The 20140-nt window shown below is 33.6% G+C and overlaps 1 protein-coding gene across 1 annotated transcript; it reads left to right on the plus strand.

The window, feature by feature from the left end:
• The first annotated feature begins 10101 nt into the window (after positions 1-10101).
• On the plus strand, positions 10102-12214 carry LOC130461450 (protein FAR1-RELATED SEQUENCE 5-like). Its single transcript, XM_056829558.1, has 4 exons — positions 10102-10174; positions 10250-10339; positions 11157-11321; positions 11433-12214. The coding sequence occupies exons 1-4, from the start codon at positions 10102-10104 to the stop codon at positions 12212-12214; spliced, it is 1110 nt and encodes a 369-aa protein (XP_056685536.1).
• Positions 12215-20140: the final 7926 nt, after the last annotated feature.

The raw sequence follows: 20140 nt of genomic DNA on the forward strand, positions 1-20140 counted from the left end.
TACAGGAGTGTCATAAAGGTTCAGTTACTTGATGAATTACAATAAGCTCAGGTACTTGATCACAATAGCCATTTGTTGTAATAATTGGGTTTTCAAGGCAAATACTAGAATAAGAATAAGAACGAGTTTAGGAAATCGTTGCGCCGTGGTAACCAAACCACTGCCTTGAAAACGAGATTCGGTGCAACCGGGGTGCAAAATTGTATCCACCGATTCGTTCCTTAAGGTTTACACAACTCTCAACACACAAAGGCACTTTTGGGTGATGAGATGGAGCCACATAAACTTATGCCCAAAAGAATAAGAAGGAAAAGGTTTGAAGAGATACGAATATTCATGACTTAATCATGAACCAAAATTCTTCCATCCAAAACAAAAGGGAAAGGAGGAGGAGAGGAAGAGATCAATATATGTGTGTACAACAACTCAGAAAATGAAGAGTACTTATAGGATTTGTGGAGGAGACAAAACTATCCAAAGAAATCAAAGGTGTCAAAGGAATTCAATGATATTAATCAACCATAAACCCATGATAATGAAGAGTTGATAACCCCCATAATCAAGAGAAATAATGGACCAACTTAATCATCATAATCAGAATGGTAATTGTCCATAAATAATACTTAAAAGGTTATCATAAAGGAGGAATCCAAAGAGAAGATCAAAAACGGAAAACACCAAGAACCGATCTCGAAACCTGCCGGTTTTTCAAAACCGGCCGGTTTTCGGTTCACTTCAAGAAATGCCTTTTAAGTCCGATTTTCAACTTACGCTCGAAACCTGCCGGTTTTGGAAAACCTGGCAGGCAGGTTTTAAGAAACCTGCCGGTTTTCCAAAACCTGGCAGGCAGGTTTTGAGAAACCTGCCGGTTTTCCAAAACCTGGCAGGCAGGTTTTGAGCGCTTTTCCATCTTTAAGTTCCAACAACCCCCCACTAAAGATGAGAAAAGATACCAAATGAAAGAGGAAGATATTGGGCATAAGAGGAGCTTAATACATAACACTTGGTGTTACATAGAGTAAATTGAAACCAAATGCTTAGTGAAGTGAATTATGACTTACAAACCCAAGGGTGGACGAACCTTGAAACCCTCAAGTCCTTGATCAAAGAGTGGACAAACTTGAAACTCTAAGATTTAAGTCACGCCCCCACAACACATAGCTCACTCCAAAGATTATGTGGACTCCGCAAAGTGTACGCGTTTTAAGCCATGCGTTTACCTTAGTTCTCATGGAAGCTCTAGGAAACTGCCCAAGTTTCCATAGAAGATGGCGAGTCTTCACAACCACGAAGGTGAATCCTCAAGTGCTTCTCAAAATAGCACTTAGTCAATAGGGTTAAATTATGTTCACTTTTAGTGAACCATCAAGAGCTACCTCGTAGCTATATTAACCCCCACAAGACCATAGATTCATTAAAAACATAATATAATGTTCAACCTCTCAAATAATTTGGTTGGTGAATCCACAAGTTGAATGCGTCCATTTCAATATGTTAGATTCATTAAGAGTTTATACAACTCAACCCTCATACAAGCGGTGGTTCTCTTTAAAGTGCATCTCAACTAACACTCTACCATTAAGAGTTCAAAGACTCAACCTCATTCAAGCATTACAACACATGCCATAGGGATAAGCAAGTAATGCTTATTACTTTACTCAAATGGGCATGAAGCCTATCCCCCTCGACATTTCAACCATCAAGGATCATTACATGTCCCAATTTAATCTTCGTACCATAGTGCATAGCGTACCTTGCATTAAGATTTTCCGTTAGAAAGTATAACCATAAGCAAGGACATTTAAATGGTATATGCTCACTCAAAAGCACACATGGTAAAGAAATCATAAGATGCTTTGTTCTTGGTTCAACTAACACCAATTAAATTTGATGGGACAATTTTGTAAAACTCAATTTTACAAAAAGTTCTTCATAAAGTATGATCCTCAAATCAACATAGCCACTTTAGTGAAAGCACTTCATCAATATCAAACTTCTATAATTTGCATCGAAAACTTCAAAGTGACATACTTTGAAAACATAGCAAATAAATACCATTCGACCTTATCCATGATACCTTTAAAATGAAGCAAACCCTCGTTCACTAAAAATTTGTGAAATTAAAAACAACTCAATTATTTCACAGAAAATTCACAAATAATAGCTATGTCAAAATACCAACAATACATATCATTATCATAGCGGAAAACATATTAGCGTACACAACCTAAATCATGTTTTAGGTCCTTTTAAAGGTTGATGCTAAAAATTACATTCCACACATACCCACAAATGATATGACTTTATATTTCCACAAATCTTCTCAAAAATTAAGAAAATGACTTACTATGAAAACCAAACATTTGTTTTCATATATTACTCAAAACCATTTACTTAAATAACACTTTCAACTTTCAAGGGAGAAGCCATAGAATTCAATGAAGGTTTAAAACTCAATATTCAACATGTGATGTAAATATAACTGGAGCACATCATCCACATATCGAGTAAAATAACGACACATAATTATCACCTTGGAAAAATAAGAATTGAAATTCTCCACCCAAGTTATTAATCTAAACAACTATGAGAATTCAAATTCTACACAATCAATATGCATCAAGATATCGATAAGGTACATGTACCATTACAATGGTGATAACTCCAACACACATAATGAATTCCATAAACACATAATTCTTATCCTCAAGCATGGGAACTCATCACTCATGGTTTTACCACTTAAAACAATCACTTTACATACCTATGATATAAGAGCATGCAATATAGGAATGAAAATTAAACTGCTCAAAAATCTAAGTGATATAAAACTTGTTCCCAAAATAATAAGAATAAGAAAATCTCACTCCCTTACGTTGATAAGGTTCTCCCAATTCAAGTATAGCCTTGAAACTCCTAATAACCATCCGGTGAATAGTCATCAAACCCTTTCAAGAAAACGTCTAGATATTCATATTCCTTAGGTAGGTTGCGAAACTCACAAGTAAGCTTAACTTACTCCCAAAAGCTTCCCCTCAAAGGTTAACGACAAAAAGTCTCCATTGACGAATCACGGAATTAAGGTCTTACTCATAGGAATTGAAAACACAACACAAATTCAAGGCATACATAAAAACGTCCTTTAGCATAACGGACAATTCTCATGCCTTGAAAACTCTAACTTCAAGTCTCTTCTAAATTCAACTTGTTCACTACTAACAAAAGAATTAGAAGAAAATAGAACAATCAAGCAAGAGACACTTTAAATCCAACATGCATAGCCAAACAATTAATTGCATCATGCACAAACATGCTAAAAGAAGAATTACCGTTAAAATGAGAATACTCAAAAAAATACATACCAAAACTCATCAATAAGATGAACATCCCAAGAAGTCATGGAATTACATGCATAATAAAAAGAGTACACTCAAATAATACAAGGACCAAGAAAACAACTCCAACATTGAATTATTAGGCACTTCCCATATAGTGGACTTAAAAGTCTCTTTTACATGACACCTAAAAATTTTGAATCTCGAATATTTGGACTTACAACCACTTTCCAAAAAACACCGGGGTCTAAAGGTTTGCCAAGAGAAACTCTCAAAGATACATGAGCATACAAAACAACTCCCACATGGAAATAATAAGCCCAAAAATTAAGATCATAAAATGATCACTCAACAAGGTTAAACTATGAGAAATGCCATAATAAAATTATGTACTCAACAATTCCCATAAAACCATTTTAAGATCAATAAACCCTTAAAACTCAAGTCTCAAAACTTTTGGCCAACTTTAATGAAATTCCAACACCAACACAAATAAAAAGGCTATTTAGTCTCAACCATAGAAAATTCATTAAACAACACCATACCAATCATGACAAGATTAATAGTCAAATTCCCAAAAGTGTAGTGACTCGAATAATCAGGTATACATCCAAGGAAAATATTATACGTAAAAACTCACTCAACATATTCCAAGGAAAAGGGTTAACATAGTTTGCTTCCACAAACTCAAACACTTATGTTCTAGGGGGTCATCACAAGCTTATGATAGCTTGCTCCAATGGGTACACAAAAAACTCCAAGGAATTAAATATGCATATTTCCAACAATGCATAAGAAACCATGAAGTTACATACCCAATATTCATGGTAATAAACAAGAACTTGGAATCATACGTATACACCAATATTACTATGACAAGTTAGCGCTTGAAATGACAACGTACAAGGCTAATAATCTAATCACTATTAGAATAAAACTACTTACTAAATACCCTTAGTAAAGCAAGTATATACACAAAGTCACAAGCCCAAAATTCCTCTACCAAGGAAAATATGACAATGCACAAATAATTCACATTAGTCTTTAAAAGACTAAAAACATAACTCTAATAAAACTAAGGTCTCCTCATGAAATTAAACATGCATGAAACCAAAGTAAACTATTGTAATCCCCCATAAATTTATAAATTTTATTAATATATTTTAACGTATATTATTTATATTTAAATAGAATTTATGAATTTTAGTAATAAATATATAATTAATTTTAAGTACGTTCTAAATATTTAATTATTTTGAACTTTATTATATTTATATAATTAATGTATATTTAATTCTATTTAAATATATTCTAAATATTTTAACGTTTGTGCAATCAAGAATAATTTTAGAATTTTATGTTGAAAAGAATTTGAATTAGGAAAACCCGTTGAATTCGGAAAAACTATCCTATTCGATTTTTGATTCAAACACTAAAACTCAAATCCTAATTCTAGCCCATTTTGCAAAGCCCAAACCATTAGCCCAAACAAATCCTCCTTTCCTACCTCTAATTCACGTGAACCAACACCCCTTCACTATTCACGTAAAGAAATAAGAACCCTCAAAATTTTCCTCCTCCCTCACACTGCCGTTTCTCTCTCCTTCACGTTCGTTGCTTCTGTCAGCCGCCGGACCTCCATCTCTGCCGCCGCCGGTAAGTTACCCCCCTCTCCCTCGACCGTCTTCTTCGTCGTCCTCTTCCTTCTCTGTTTCTTACTTCTTCTTGCGTATTTCTCTCCTCCTTAATGTCCTGTTTTCTTGCACAGCCACCAAAGCCGCCGCACCACCGCCCATCTCCCCCGTCGCGCTGCACTGCCGCCGGCGAGGCTCGTCTTCCGTCTCCCTCTCGTTTGTCTCTCCTCTTTTCGCCTTTTGCTCGTTGCTAGGTGCCCTTCTTTCGCAAGCAACCAACGCCGTCGCGACCCACCTGTACCACCATCTGCGGTGTCCATCCTCCGTGGCCGCGCCTCCCTATCTACTGCCGCCGCCCTTGTCCGCCGGCCAGCACTCATCCCCTCCTTTCATTGGTTATTTCTTAAATCCTAAGTAACTAATTATTTTAATTATAGTATGATAATTTAAATCATGTTCTTGAATTAAATTTATTAATCTTTATAGTTAAATTATAATTTTCAGATTTGGTGTTGATGTTATAAATTAATTATTTTCAGTTTTTGGTTGATTAATATATAAGTTAGGGTTTTAATTAGTTCAGTGATTTAATTGATGATTATTGAATGAAAATTTTAAGTTATTATGATTAAATTATATTTTCAGATTATATATTATGTTTAAATAATAAATTCAATCTTCAGATTATGCGATTGCATTGAAATAATGATTTTTAATTATTAAAGCATGAATTTTTAAGGTTTTAATAGTTTTAAAATCATGGTATGATGTTTATGAGTTATTAAGGTTATTGTTTTTATGATTTTAAGCATATTAATTATGGTTTGGCGAAGTTTTAAACTATTTTATATTGCTGGAATTTTAAAAAGGGATGCTTTATTGGAGTTTGTGGTAATTGGTGATCATTAGTGTAGTAATCACTATTCTAGGAAGTTAATTAATTAAGTTTCGATGTTGGGGAGTGTTCTAAATATGTTTAGGATGTGTTTAGAGTACGTTAGTGTTGCTGTAAATTATTAGGAATTGATGTGGGTACGTTTCTTGATTATTTTAGGCGGAGAATTCTTTGTGGGCGACTTTTGAATTCGTTAAAGTGGCCTATCAGTTTGTTTACACAAGGTACGTACATACCTGTGTGCTTGGATGTGTGTTGTGTTGAGAATATGATGAATATATTTATGAACTTGCTTATGTTGGAATTTCATGTTCAATGTCGTTGAATTAATGCGTTGAGCATATAACTTGGTTTATAAGAATTGAATCATGTTAGCATGGAACTTGCTTATGTTGGTTTTGGGGAACTTTATGTTATTTAATATTGGTTTAGATCTTTATTGATCGTTGTTCCTCTTTAGATTTTCACTACTTTATAAGGGCCGAGGACCTTGTTTGGTAGTCGAACCTTATACCTAATAAAGGTTTTTAAATATGGATAAAGGAAGGATTAAAATAGTTGGAATTGGCTCTTGGTTGAACGTTGTGATCACTTGTTTAATTCAAAGATAAAAGAAGTTGTGTTTACTTGTTGAATATAATATTTATGTTTGATGAGTCATAACCAAGTATTAAAAGTTAAGTCATGTAAAGTAAAAATGAGTAGCAATAGCTTTAGACTGTGCACGTCTAAAGTGACGGACAATCAGGAGTTGGGGTCATGGGTAGCCTATGGCTTTTTCTGGGGCCGGATTGATCACCGGTTCTATTTTTATTTAAAAGTCCCTCAATATCGCAGGTCATTGGGGTTCACGGAGTCACGCCCGTACCTCGTCTTCCTTAGTGAAGAAGAAGAAGTTTCTAGTAGACAACTCAGTCCATTGACTATTTCAATTAAAATAATGTTAATGATACAAAGGTCTAGTTCAGTCAAATATAGTTTTCAAGTCAATATAATTTGATTATCCTTGCTTATGTTTTATTTAGTACCATGTTAGGATTGTTCGTTTAATAGAATCATGTTAGGATTATTATTGATTTAGTATGTAGTACTCAGCTTTGCTGATTACGTGCTTTGCTTGTGCATGTTGATCATGGCTATGCCTTATTGATCCTGTGATGACCCAATCTTTGGTGAGCAGTCTCTAAGGATCAATAAGCATTGTCCATCTGCAGGTTTGAAGATGATGCATCATTGGGATCGGGATTAGAGAGCTTGTATTTAGTTTTGTCTTGCTATGTTATTTGGGTTTAACATTGGGACTTTAAACTTATCGTACTATTTATATTTCCTTATTTTCGTTGGTTGATTTTTGGGATTAAACCTGTAATCGATTATTTATAAACCTAAAGTTAGTTTTATGTTTTCCGCTGCAAAATTCTGAATAAGCCGTTACGTTTTCACACGGGCGATAATGCCTTGATAATTCTCTATAGATATATTTATAAAAAAAAAGGTTGTTTTAGAAAAAGGAGAATTGTCGGGGTGTTACAACTATAGAGTGCAATAACATGTTCATACATCATAAATAATTCAAATACTCTACTTTCTAGTAATCATTCCAACAAACATCATTTGACAATATAAAAATCAATTTTAATATTGTCATCTTCACAAAATATAATTTGTTGAAGTGACTATTAGAAATGAACATGTTAGAATAATATCTTATTAAAAGAAGTAGTTTAGATTGAACCTCCCTTGATATTAAATCAAGTATGTGTATTGTAAGACATTCCAAAATCTTCAATCAATCCTCCATCACGATATCATGACCACCATTCATCAATCAGCTTCTTCCAAGACGTTACTTTTGACTTTCCGTATCCAGAAAAATCAGGTTCGTTGTTGAAGTTGTAACTGACGATCGAGATCATCCAATGATAATCCGACCGTTTAAAATCAAGCTCAAGATGTCCCGGATATTTTTTCAAAATTTCAGGACAATCGGACCACAAATGACCCTCGATCCGGATCAATCTTTGAGACTGCTCCCAGAAAAACGTGAATGAAAAACATCTTTGGAAACCCTCTAAATTCCCTTTATCTTTCACTCAAACTCACAAATAAAAATTTCCTCAAAAATCATAAGAAGTATTTAGCCATTGAAATATATCTCATTTTCAAATTGTTGTAATAATTGGGTTTTCAAGGCAAATACTAGAATAAGAATAAGAACGAGTTTAGGAAATCGTTGCGCCGTGGTAACCAAACCACTGCCTTGAAAACGAGATTCGGTGCAACCGGAGTGCACAATTGTATCCACCGATTCGTTCCCTAAGGTTTACACAACTCTCAACACACAAAGGCACTTTTGGGTGATGAGATGGAGCCACATAAACTTATGCCCAAAAGAATAAGAAGGAAAAGGTTTGAAGAGATACGAATATTCATGACTTAATCATGAACCAAAATTCTTCCATCCAAAACAAAAGGGAAAGGAGGAGGAGAGGAAGAGATCAATATATGTGTGTACAACAACTCAGAAAATGAAGAGTACTTATAGGATTTGTGGAGGAGACAAAACAATCCAAAGAAATCAAAGGTTTCAAAGGAATTCAATGATATTAATCAACCATAAACCCATGATAATGAAGAGTTGATAACCCCCATAATCAAGAGAAATAATGGACCAACTTAATCACCATAATCAGAATGGTAATTGTCCATAAATAATACTTAAAAGGTTATCATAAAGGAGGAATCCAAAGAGAAGATAAAAAACTGACAACACCAAGAACCGATCTCGAAACCTGCCGGTTTTCCAAAATCGGCCGGTTTTCGGTTCACTTCAAGAAATGCCTTTTAAGTCCGATTTTCAACTTACGCTCGAAACCTGTCGGTTTTGGAAAACCTGGCAGGCAGGTTTTGAGCGCTTTTCCATCTTTAAATTCCAACACCATTGGTTCCCTTGTGATCCCGAATGAAGATTTCCCAAGATACATCCGTAGTGTAAAGATTGGGGTTCGGGGGTACGTTTACTAATACGGGGAGTGTCAAGCATTAGCCCATACGTCGGTCCTTACTAGTCTAAAGCATCGTAACGAATAACGGGATAAGGGACATGCGCTATAACTACATTGCTAATCTGAGTTACGTTGATTTTAATGCACAGCTAATTGTCTAAATAATATGTCGAAAGATTATTTAGATTAATTCAAGGTACTTAGCAAGATCCAATTTGTCCAAAATATCTTATTAGGCAAGATTAATATAACCGGATTATGTGAACAGTTTATAAGGGGTGATGAAAGAGATTAAAATATTATGCACGTTACAATATAATTTTGACTGTATTGTGATACTCAGGAACAATTACCACTTTTCCTAGCTTGATCTCCTTTTTGGCATGGAGCTCCCTGGTGGCTGACCAATTGGTCCCAAGTCTTAGCTTAATTCCTCCAGTGTATCCCCGATGTATTAAAAAAATTACTTTGTTTCACAAAATTTACAAGTATCTACTAAGTTTAAAAAATACAATAATACCTTATTTTATCACAAGTATATTAAATTTCACCTAATGGCTACGTTAAAGTCATAGTTATTAACCCCTAATAAACTTATATAAGTAACCCTAATTCTTAAACCCCACGTAACCACCCATCTTAATTACCATCCACCATAGTATCCATGAGTCTGTTGGCGCCACGAGCGCCTTAGCCTATACCCATTCGCTCCCCAACCTCCTTTTCAACCACCATCGGCGCCCTTTCCCTTGTCGTTCGGTGCCGCCGCCACTCACTTGTGCCCCCGCCTTCTCTTTCTCTTTCTTAACCGAGTCTGTTGCCCCAGACCACGACCATCACCGAAAATTTTCAGGTAGGGAAAAGAATCAAACTGGGGAGGATAGGATAGGATTACTAATGCTTTCGGTCAATGAAAAATAAGATTTCTATTTTATTTTTGAGTTAAAAAAATCAACTACCACATAGATAATTAATTAGATGACATGTGGATATATTTAAATGCAAACAAAGGTTTTGAGGTCAGAGTTTACAATTCCACTTGCATGGACCCGGTCCACCCACATAATTAGCGTGGACCAGGTTAATTAGGTAATTTTCCTGCGCCGATTAGGATGATATATATCGTTTGATTTCACGTGATCAAAAAAACCAGAAAACGCGCGACCCAATTTTGAACTAAACCCTAAAATATCTTTCTCCTCCAACAGCTTCTCTCTCTTCGAGTTTCAACAATGGAGGACGATTTAATCGATCTGAATATCGATTTAAATCGCGCAATAGAAGAAGAAATGTATAATTATGAAGGTAATATTCTAATCCTAGTAACTACGAAGAATTATAGTAACTTTAATACTGATTGCGTAATTATTGTTTTTTTAGAAAATTTAGAGAATCATAGAGAAGTATACGACGTTGAAGATGAAAGCACATCTCAGCAAGTTATGGTTGCAGATCATTGTACTGAAGAAGGTATGATATAGTATATCTTAATAAATATATAGTAACTGTTACGTTGATATAGTTATTCTCTTATTTAATATAGATGCTATAATAGTGTATACACATTAAAATATTATAATTGCAGTAGAGTAACTATAACGTATAAAGAGCAACTATATTTATAGTACAGTAACTATAACATATAAAGAAGAACTGTATACTATAGAGTAACTATCACATATACACAGGAGTTATATTAACTGTAGAGTAACTATAACATATAGACACTATCTATATAAAATGAAGAGTAACTATCACATATAAACACAAACAATATTAAGTATAGAGTATAACATATAAAGAGAACTATATTTATAGTAAAGTAACTATAACTTATAAACAATAACTATATTAACGGTAGAGTAACTATCTCATAAAGGAAGAAACTATATTAGAAAGAAACTATATTTATAGTACAGTAAATATAACATATAAAGAGGAACTATATTTACTGTAGAGTAACTATCACATATACACAGGACTTATAGTAACTGTAGAGAAACTATAACATATAAACACTAACTATATAAAATGAAGAGTAACTATTACATATAAGCACAAACAATATTAACTGTAGAGTAACTATAACATGTAAAGAGGATTATATTTATAGTAAAGTAACTATAACATATAAAAAGTAACTATATTAAATAAAAAATAACTATTATATATAAACAGTAACTTTATTAACTGTAGATTAATTATAACATAAAAAGAGAAACTATATTTATAGTAGAGTAACTATAACTTATAAAGAATTACTAAGCTAATACTTGTATCTGTACAGGTTCAATAATACATTCAATTGATACAAACCACAACATCTTTGAAAATCCAAATAATGAGCAACAACAAAACATTGATAAAGAATTAGTTGGCAATTTAATTGGAGAAGCAAGGAAAACAACCGATGAGATTTATGATCTATATTGCAAACATGCTGCTATTATTGGTTTTAGTGTACGAAAAGGGAAGAATAGATATAAAGAAGGAACCACTGTTGTTAATGGAAAATACTTCTAATGCTCTGCTGCTGGAATAAGAGACACTCCTAAAAACAAAGAACTCAAAAATGAAGATGATCAATCAGATGGAAAGAAGAAAGAAAGGAGAAGGAGAGTGATGATAACAAGAACAAAATATGAAGCTCAGATATTTGCAAAGAAGAATGAGAATGGAGATTTTGAAATAGAAAAGCATGTAGTGGTTCATAATCACCCATTGACAAGAGAAATAAGTAATTATCTCCACCGATCGGAACGACAAATGACAGAGCCTAAACAAGAAGCTATTGAGGCAATGTCAGAACGTAGTCTAAGACCAATGGAGTCTTATAGATATATGTTAACAGAAACTGGTGGAGAAGACGATGTAGGTCATACGATGATTGATCATCTAAACTACTTCTACAAGTTAAAAATGAAGCAAATTGATGGCAAGGATTCACAAACACTAGTGAACAAACGGTATGACTTACAATCAATAGATCCTGAGTTCTTTTTCAGATTAAGACTCAATGATGAAGGAAAAGTTGAGTGTCTATTTTGGAGGGATTCAATGATGAGAGAAGATTACAAAATATATGGAGATGTTCTAGTTTTTGATACTACATTCAGAACAAATAAGTACAATCTCACATGTGCTCCATTTGTTGGTATCAATAACCATTGGAAAAACACAATGTTTGTTTGTGCTTTCATTGGGGATGAAACCACTGATTCTTTCGTTTGGGTGTTTGAAACTTTTCTGAAGGCTATGGTAGGAAAGCACCCTGTATCAATTTTCACTGATCAAGATGCAACTATTGCTACTGGAATAGAACATGTACCTCTTCATATATTATAGAACCTGTCTATTACATATAGTCACTGTTTGTATTAGAATAGTTACTCATTTTATACATAGTAACTACTTATTTTCTATAGTTACTCTTCTTTATATATAGTAACACTTTGTTTACTATAGTTACTTTTCATATATGATGTAGTTACTGAAAATTACTATAAACATTAATATATATTGAAATAACTATCACTACTAGAAAAAGGACATTTAACAATGAACAATTTCGTCGTTAAAAGCCTCAATTTTCGTCGTTAAAATCTTTAACGACGGTCTTGATGTTCGTTGTAACAGGTTCCGTCGTTATTGGCTTTAACGACGATGTTCGTCGTTAATATTTAACGAACATTAACGATGAAACATCATGTCGTCGTTAACCATTAACGACGGATTATTGTTTCGTCGTTAACAATTAACGACGAATTATGGTTTCGTCGTTAATTGTTAACGACGAATTTAGGATTTTATCGTTAAAAGTTAACGACGAACTATTGTTTCATCGTTAAAAGTTAACGACGAACTATTGTTTCATCGTTAAAAGTTAACGACGAATTATTATTTCGTCGTTAAAAAATAACAACATGATATTTCATAGTTAAATACTTATTCACGATGAACAATTAAGCAATAATGACGAAAAAAACCATCGTAAAATGGCATTCCGATGGTTAAAAAAATTAAAATTTTGGCAATAATGACAAACTATTCTGTGGTTAATATTGCAATCATAATAACATTATTTACATTCTTCTAAACACCTACATTTTCTCTATGAAACAATATAAACTATAAATCAATCAATTAAAACAAAATGGTAATTTCATTACTCAAAAGAATTTGACAAAAGAATTTCAAGTTATGTGAAACCCAACAATCACATCCCCTTGTCTATAAATCTAAAACTAATAGATAAGTAACTCTTGTTCAATCTAAAATTTAAAAAATTTAAATAAAATAAAAATTCTACATAGTTGGAGTGTCCTCTCTTGGAGAAGTAAATCGTTGTAGCAACACTTCTTGTACCATGTCCACACAATTGGTTACGACCTGATTTTGTATGTTTGCTTCATTCAACTAAGATTGAAGTTCCCCCTGCAAGGTTATGGTCTTGCTATTTCTTTAAGTGTTATTCCTCCTCAAAAACCCAAAACCCGATCTCGAGACTTTAACTTAAACACCTTTTCTGCTACCTATATAAAGAAGAAAAGAACTCAAGTCATGGGAAAGTAAAAATAAACCAAAAAGGAACCAAGAAAACAAGTTAAATACCTGTAGTTGGGAAAGTGTTCGTTATACTTCCAATATTTTCTGAATTTCCTCCTACAACATATATAACAATGACAATTAATATTTCATTCAATACAAGCTTTATTCCAAAATCACATTTGCGTTAAAAACAAGAGGATATCAGATTGTGCATTGCAAAATTTGACGGCATGTTGAGGTCCCTGTCGATAATGAAATCCTCAAAATGATATTGGATTTCATTTTAGAGTAGTACCACATGCATTTTAGAATGCACAGTCTGCACGAATATGATTTCATACATGTGCTAGAGTGACTCAATCTTTGTGAAGCATCACAGAAAATAGCCAAAAACTAAATAACGACAACATGAATTTCAAACGAATAAGCTCATGAATTACAGTACACTAATTTCTCAAATAACTATAACTTTTACATATAATTACTCTTTATTTTTTTATAGTTACCCTTATTTGAAAATAGTAACTCTTAATAAAATATAGTTACTGAGAATAACTAAAACATTAATATATATATATGTTGAGAATAACTATAACTTTACATATAATTACTATTTATTTGTTATAGTTACCCTTCTGTACATATAGTAACTCTTAATATAATATAGTTACTCTTTAAGAAAATACTATATTTTATTTTGAGAGCAACTATATCTTTGAAACAGTAATTATTTCTGTAAGAAAGTAACTATATGTATTCATTCTTGTTTTTCAGGTTTTTCCTTCTTCAAGACACAGGTTATGCTTGTGGCACTTGAGTAAAATGCAAACAGTAGATTTGGTTTATTGAAGTCTGATAAAAACTTCAAAAACGCATTTTACAAGTGTTTAAGTGGGTGTATAACACCAAATGATTTTGAAGAAACTTGGAAATCTATGATCAACACTTTTAAGCTGGAAAAGGATGACTGGTTCAACAGATTGTATGGTCTTAAAGAAAAATGGTGTACAGCTTTAAGTAAAGATTTTTTTTCTGCTGGTATACTTTCTTCACAAAGAAGTGAAAGTACAAACCATGCTGTTGGATTTAAAGCAAATAAAAGTACAACATTAATAGAGTTCTATAATATTTTTCAAGGTACAATAAATCGATGGAGAAAAACATAAGAAAAAGACGACTTTGACTGTACAAGAGGAATACCTACTTCAGAGCTAAGTATACAGGCATCGAATGTATACACTATAACACTTTTCCGTGATTTTGAAGAAGAGTTCAAGCTTATCTAATTGATACACACCTTTTCTTTTTATTAAGATTTATTCTTTACTAGCTTAGCTTGGAGTTAATTTAGCAACAAAGTACAAATAAAAGGCATAGGTGTGGGTAAATCCATGAATGGTAATCGATCTTATATCATACATGGGTGCTACATGGCACCACCAGTAGTGATTTCTGAGTCCGAGCATCATAAGAGGTGGTTAAAGTATTTCTACTTTCCATATTTTCCAATTGAAGCTGAATTTCAGAGTTCAGGATATTGTGGTTTTTGTTGTACAAACTCATTTGTCGGTAGGTGTCTTTGTTTATCTATTGGTGTATGTGTGTAAAATGAAGATGAGAAATGTATAAATTTGTGCCACTTTTCCTTCAAGTACGTCAACTAGCATGCAAATGTATTGGAGATTCATAAAAATCATGTTTTTGACCAGTACCTGATGTGATTTCTCCCTCTTGATTTTATTCAGAAAGAGTTGTCTATCATGTGTCTTGCAAGTGCTCTTTTTGGGTCGTTATAGGTCTTATTCAGGCTAAAATGACATTTTTTGCTCTCAACTTTGAACTAAAGAACCTAAGGACTCATTTTATACTTATTACATGTTTAATAGACATAGTTTTAACTTTCTAAGACTCATTCCAATCTACGTATGCTCATTTAAGACTTATGGGTCGTTATAGGTTTTATTTAGACTAAAATGATATTTTCAATCCCAAATTTGAGCTACAGAACCTAAGGATTCATTTTAAACCTTTTACATGATTAATATGCTTAGATTTAAGTTTCCAAGACTCATTTCAATTTATTTATGAACATGTAAGGCTCATTGGGTCGTTATAGGTCTTATTTAGGCTAAAATGACATTTTCGCTCCCAACTTTCAACTAAAGAATCCAAGGACTCGTTTTATACTTATTACATGTTTAATATGTATAGTTTTAACTTTCTAAGACTCATCCAATCTATTTATGCACATTTAAGGCTCATTGGGTCGTTATAGGCCATATTTAGGCTAAAATGACATTTTCGCTCCCAACTTTGAACTAAAGAACCTAAGGACTCATTTTATTCTTATTACATGATTAATATGCATATTTTTAACTTTCTAAAACATATTTCAATCTATATATGCACATTTAAGGCTCATTGGGTCATTATAGGTCATATTTAGAGCTAAAATGACATTTACGCTCCCAACTTTGAACTAAATAACCTAAGGACTCATTTTATTTTTATTACATGATTAATATGCATAGTTTTAACTTTCTAAAACTCATTCCAATCTATGTATACACATTTAAGGCTCATTGGTTCGTTATAGGTCATATTTAGAGCTAAAACGACATTTTCGCTCCCAACTTTGAACTAAAGATCCTAAGGACTCATTTTATTCTTATTACATGATTAATATGCATATTTTTAACTTTCTAAAACTCATTTCAATATATGTAAGCACATTTAAGGCTCATTGGGTCGTTATAGGTCATATTTAGAGCTAAAATGACATTTCTGCTCCCAACTTTGAACTAAAGTGTAATCCCCCGTAAATTTATAAATTTTATTAATATATTTTAACGTACAGTTATTTATTTTAAATGAAATTTATGAATTTTATTAATATATTTATTATTTAATGTATATTTATATTATTTAAATACATTCTAAATATTTTAACGATTTATGCAACCAAACATTTTTAGAATTATATTTCGAAGACAATTTGAAATATATAAAAACTTTTGATTTTGGAAAAGTATTTCTAATCGGGTTGTACTCAAAGCTTTTTAAAATTAGAAAAGAAATTCTAATCCTAACCCAATTAGATTCCTAGGCCCATAAACTCCAAAAGAAAAGAAAAATAACCCACAACTAATTTCTCTCTTCTCTCTCACTATTCTCACGTACGTGATTTCTTTTCTCTGTTCATCCTTCACGCCTCTTTTTCTTCTTCTCTTCCCTGCCCAGCCAACCTCCACGAGCACCACCACTCGGCACCGTGCCGCCCTACCGCCGGCGTCCTTGCCGCGTCGCCCACTTGCTGTTGCACCACTGCATAGACCGTTGGTTGCCTCTTCCCTTTCTGTTTTCCTCGTTACTTCTCGCCCTAGCCACCACCATCAGCCTTCGCACCACCGCCCTGCGCCACCAGTAGCTTCCACCTGACCAACGTACCCGTCGCCGCTGCCCTGCTCAGCCGTCGGCCTCTCTTACTCTCTCCCTTCGCTTTCGCAAACACCAGAACTCTCTCCTCCCTTTTCGTGCTTCTCTCATAACCACCACCATCACCAAGTGTCGCCCAACCTCCGCGACCACCTGCACCGCCTTCGCGCCGCCAGCCTCCGCGACTACCTGTACTTGCTGCCGCGCAGTCCACCGTCGGCCGACCTCCCTCTCTTCTCTTTTTGGTTATTTCTTTAACCCTAAAACTATTTAATTCTTTAATTTGGTTTTAGTAATTTAATTAATGTTTTCATGCTTTAAATCTATGGTTTTAATTATGTAAATATAGAAATCAGATTTCATATTTTGCATAATGAATTATTTAATTTTCAGATTTATTAATTTTGTTAAATAAGGGTTTTAAATTATTAAAGCTTGAAATTTTAAGGTTTTATTAGTTAGAAAATCATAGTATGATGTTTGTGGATTATTAAAATTATTGTTTCAACGTTCTAGCATGTTAAATTGGCCTTGGCGAAGTTTTAAACGAGTTTATATTGCTGAAATTTAAAGTATGTCTTTTGCGAAAAGTTTTCAACGAATTTCAATCACTAATTCAATAATTATGATGCTAGTAAATCAAATGTTCGAGTTTTAATGTTGGGGAAGGTTCTAAATTTGTTTAGGACGCATTTAGAACGCTTTATTATGATCGCCAATGATTAGAAATTGATTGGGATTATTTGTTGGTTGTTTTAGGCGGAGAATTCCCTTTAGGCGACTTTTGAAAGTGTTAAAGTGATCTATCAGTTTGTTTACATAAGGTACGTACATACCTGTGTGCTTGGAATGTGTGCTAATTGTTGAAACCATGTTGAACTTGTTGGTGAACTTGGTTATGTTGATATTATTGATGAACTTGGTTATGTTGAAAGTGCATGTTTAATATTGTTGGATGGACATGTTAAGCATATATATTTCGTTATGAGAATTATAGCATGTTGGTATGGATGATTGATACAGACATGTTGGTTGGGAACACTAGATTATTTTATATACATTGATTCAGATCGATTGATCGTTGTTCCCTTTTTAGCTTTTCACTACTTTATGAGGGCCGAGGACCTCATTTAGTAAGTTGAAACCTTATACCCATATACAGGGTTGATCAGTATTAAAAGAAGGATTGGAGATAATTGGAATGAGTCTGGTTTGATGCCTTTGTGATCACTTACTTAATTCCAAGATAAAAACAGTTGTAAATAAATGTGGATTGTATGCCTTATGTGATTGTTGAGTCATAACAGGGTGTCAATTTGTAAATCATGTAAAGTGAAACTGAGTAGCAATAGCTTTAGACTGTGCACGTCTAAAGTGACGGACAAACAGGAGTTGGGGTTCATGGTGGTAGCCCATGGCCTTTAATTCGGACCGGATTGATCACCGTGTCCTATTTTTATTCAAACGTTCCTCGATATCGCAGGTCATTGAGGTTACGGAGTCGCGCCCGTACCTCGTCTTCCTTAGTGAAGCATCTAGCTAGAAAACTCGGTCCATTGTCTATTTCAATTAAAATAATATTATTGTTATAAAAGTCCAGTCCAGTCTAGCCTAGCCTAGTTAAGTATGGTCGTTAAATTATCATATTTTGTCTGCCCTTGTTTATGTTCATTAGTATCATGTTAGGGTTGTTCGTTAATAGTATCATATTAGGATTATTATTGTTTTAGTATGTAGTACTCAGCTTTGCTGATTACGTGCTTTGTTTGTGTGTGTTGATCATGGCTATGCCTTATTGATCCTGTGATGACCCATCTTTGGTGAGCAGTCTCTAAGGATCAATAAGCGTTGTCCATCTACAGGTTTGAAGATGATGCATCATTGGGATCGGGATTAGAGAGCTTGTAGTTATATTTTCTTTATTAAGTGATTTGGTTTGTTAACTTAAATTTGAAATTTGTCGTACTATTCGTATTTCCTTATTTCAGTTAATTGGTTTTGGACCTAATATGTAATAAGATTATTTATGAACCTAAAAGTTAGTTTTATGTTTTCCGCTGCAAAATTCTGAATAAGCCGTACGTTTTCACACGGGCGATAATACTTTGATAATTCCCTACAGTTATATTTAAAAAGGGTTATTTTAGAAAATGGGAATTGTCGGGGTGTTACATAAAGAACCCAAGGACTCGAATGATTCTTATTACATAATTAATATGCATAGTTTTAACTTCCCTTACTCTTGAGTCGTATTCTAGACTATTAGTATATTGTAATTAGTTGCTTGAATGTTAAAATGTGACATTTAATTTTCATTTAATCTAATGCTCCCATCAAATTTTTGTTTTTGTAAAGGTCTATACTCCGAGAAATGCGCCTTATGCTAGTGAGGAAATTGAAGTGGTTCGTGAGCAATGGACTAAGTTTATTACCAGAAAGTATTTATTATTTGCCTGAGCGCGCTTGATCGAGTTGGTTTAGATGTTATAGAACAATATTTTATATTAAAATGTATGCGTACGTTGAAATTGGAACGTACATATATTCAAATGTCTGTGGTACGTGCACTTTGGTTTTGGGATATATACAAAACAACAGTTATTGTTTTTATATTTGTTATACAGTTTGCGATATTCTATTATTGTTGTGACAAGTTTCTATATTTGGTGCAAGGCACTCTATGTATCCTTAAACAAAACTAAAATTTTCCCGCCAAAAGTGCTTTGTTACAGCGTACATATATATGTATACGCTGCAACAAGGGTGTAAAATTTGGAAAAATTTCAGACTTGTTACAGCGTACAAATAGATGTACCCTGCAACAGGTGGGGTCTTTTACAGCGTACGTGAATTTGTACGCTGCAACAAGTAAGATTTTGGCCAAATTTAATTTATCACTCTCATATATCAAACAATTCTAAAGTGCATAAATTTAATTTTGGGGAACTAGTATGGCTCAAAACTTTGTCAAGCTTGTCCGAAATTAATCGCTTGACATATGCTTTACAACCCCAAATCTTTAGAAAAGACAAATTTGGAAGTTTCCCAGTCCATAATTCGTATGGAGTCTTTTCAACATCTTTTGACGGAGCACGATTCAGTGTGAGTACTGTTGTTTGCAACGCATATGTCCCCAAAATTGTAAAGGAGTTCGGCTTGACCCATCATTGACCTGATCATATTGAGTAAGGTCCTGTTTCTCCGTTCCGACACTCCATTCCATTGAGGTGTCCCCGGAGCAGTTAATTCAGAAAGAATACCGCATTCTTTTAGATGGTCATCAAACTC

This window comes from Spinacia oleracea, chromosome 5, assembly GCF_020520425.1.
Source record: "Spinacia oleracea cultivar Varoflay chromosome 5, BTI_SOV_V1, whole genome shotgun sequence".
NCBI classification, from domain to species: Eukaryota; Viridiplantae; Streptophyta; class Magnoliopsida; order Caryophyllales; family Amaranthaceae; genus Spinacia; species Spinacia oleracea.

Coding starts and splice junctions, on each gene's coding strand:
- LOC130461450 (XM_056829558.1), top strand. CDS start 10,102: ATGGAGGACGATTTAATCGATCTGAATATCGATTTAAATCGCGCAATA. Junction 10,175..10,249: donor AGAAATGTATAATTATGAAG/GTAATATTCTAA, acceptor TTGTTTTTTTAG/AAAATTTAGAGAATCATAGA. Junction 10,340..11,156: donor AGATCATTGTACTGAAGAAG/GTATGATATAGT, acceptor GTATCTGTACAG/GTTCAATAATACATTCAATT.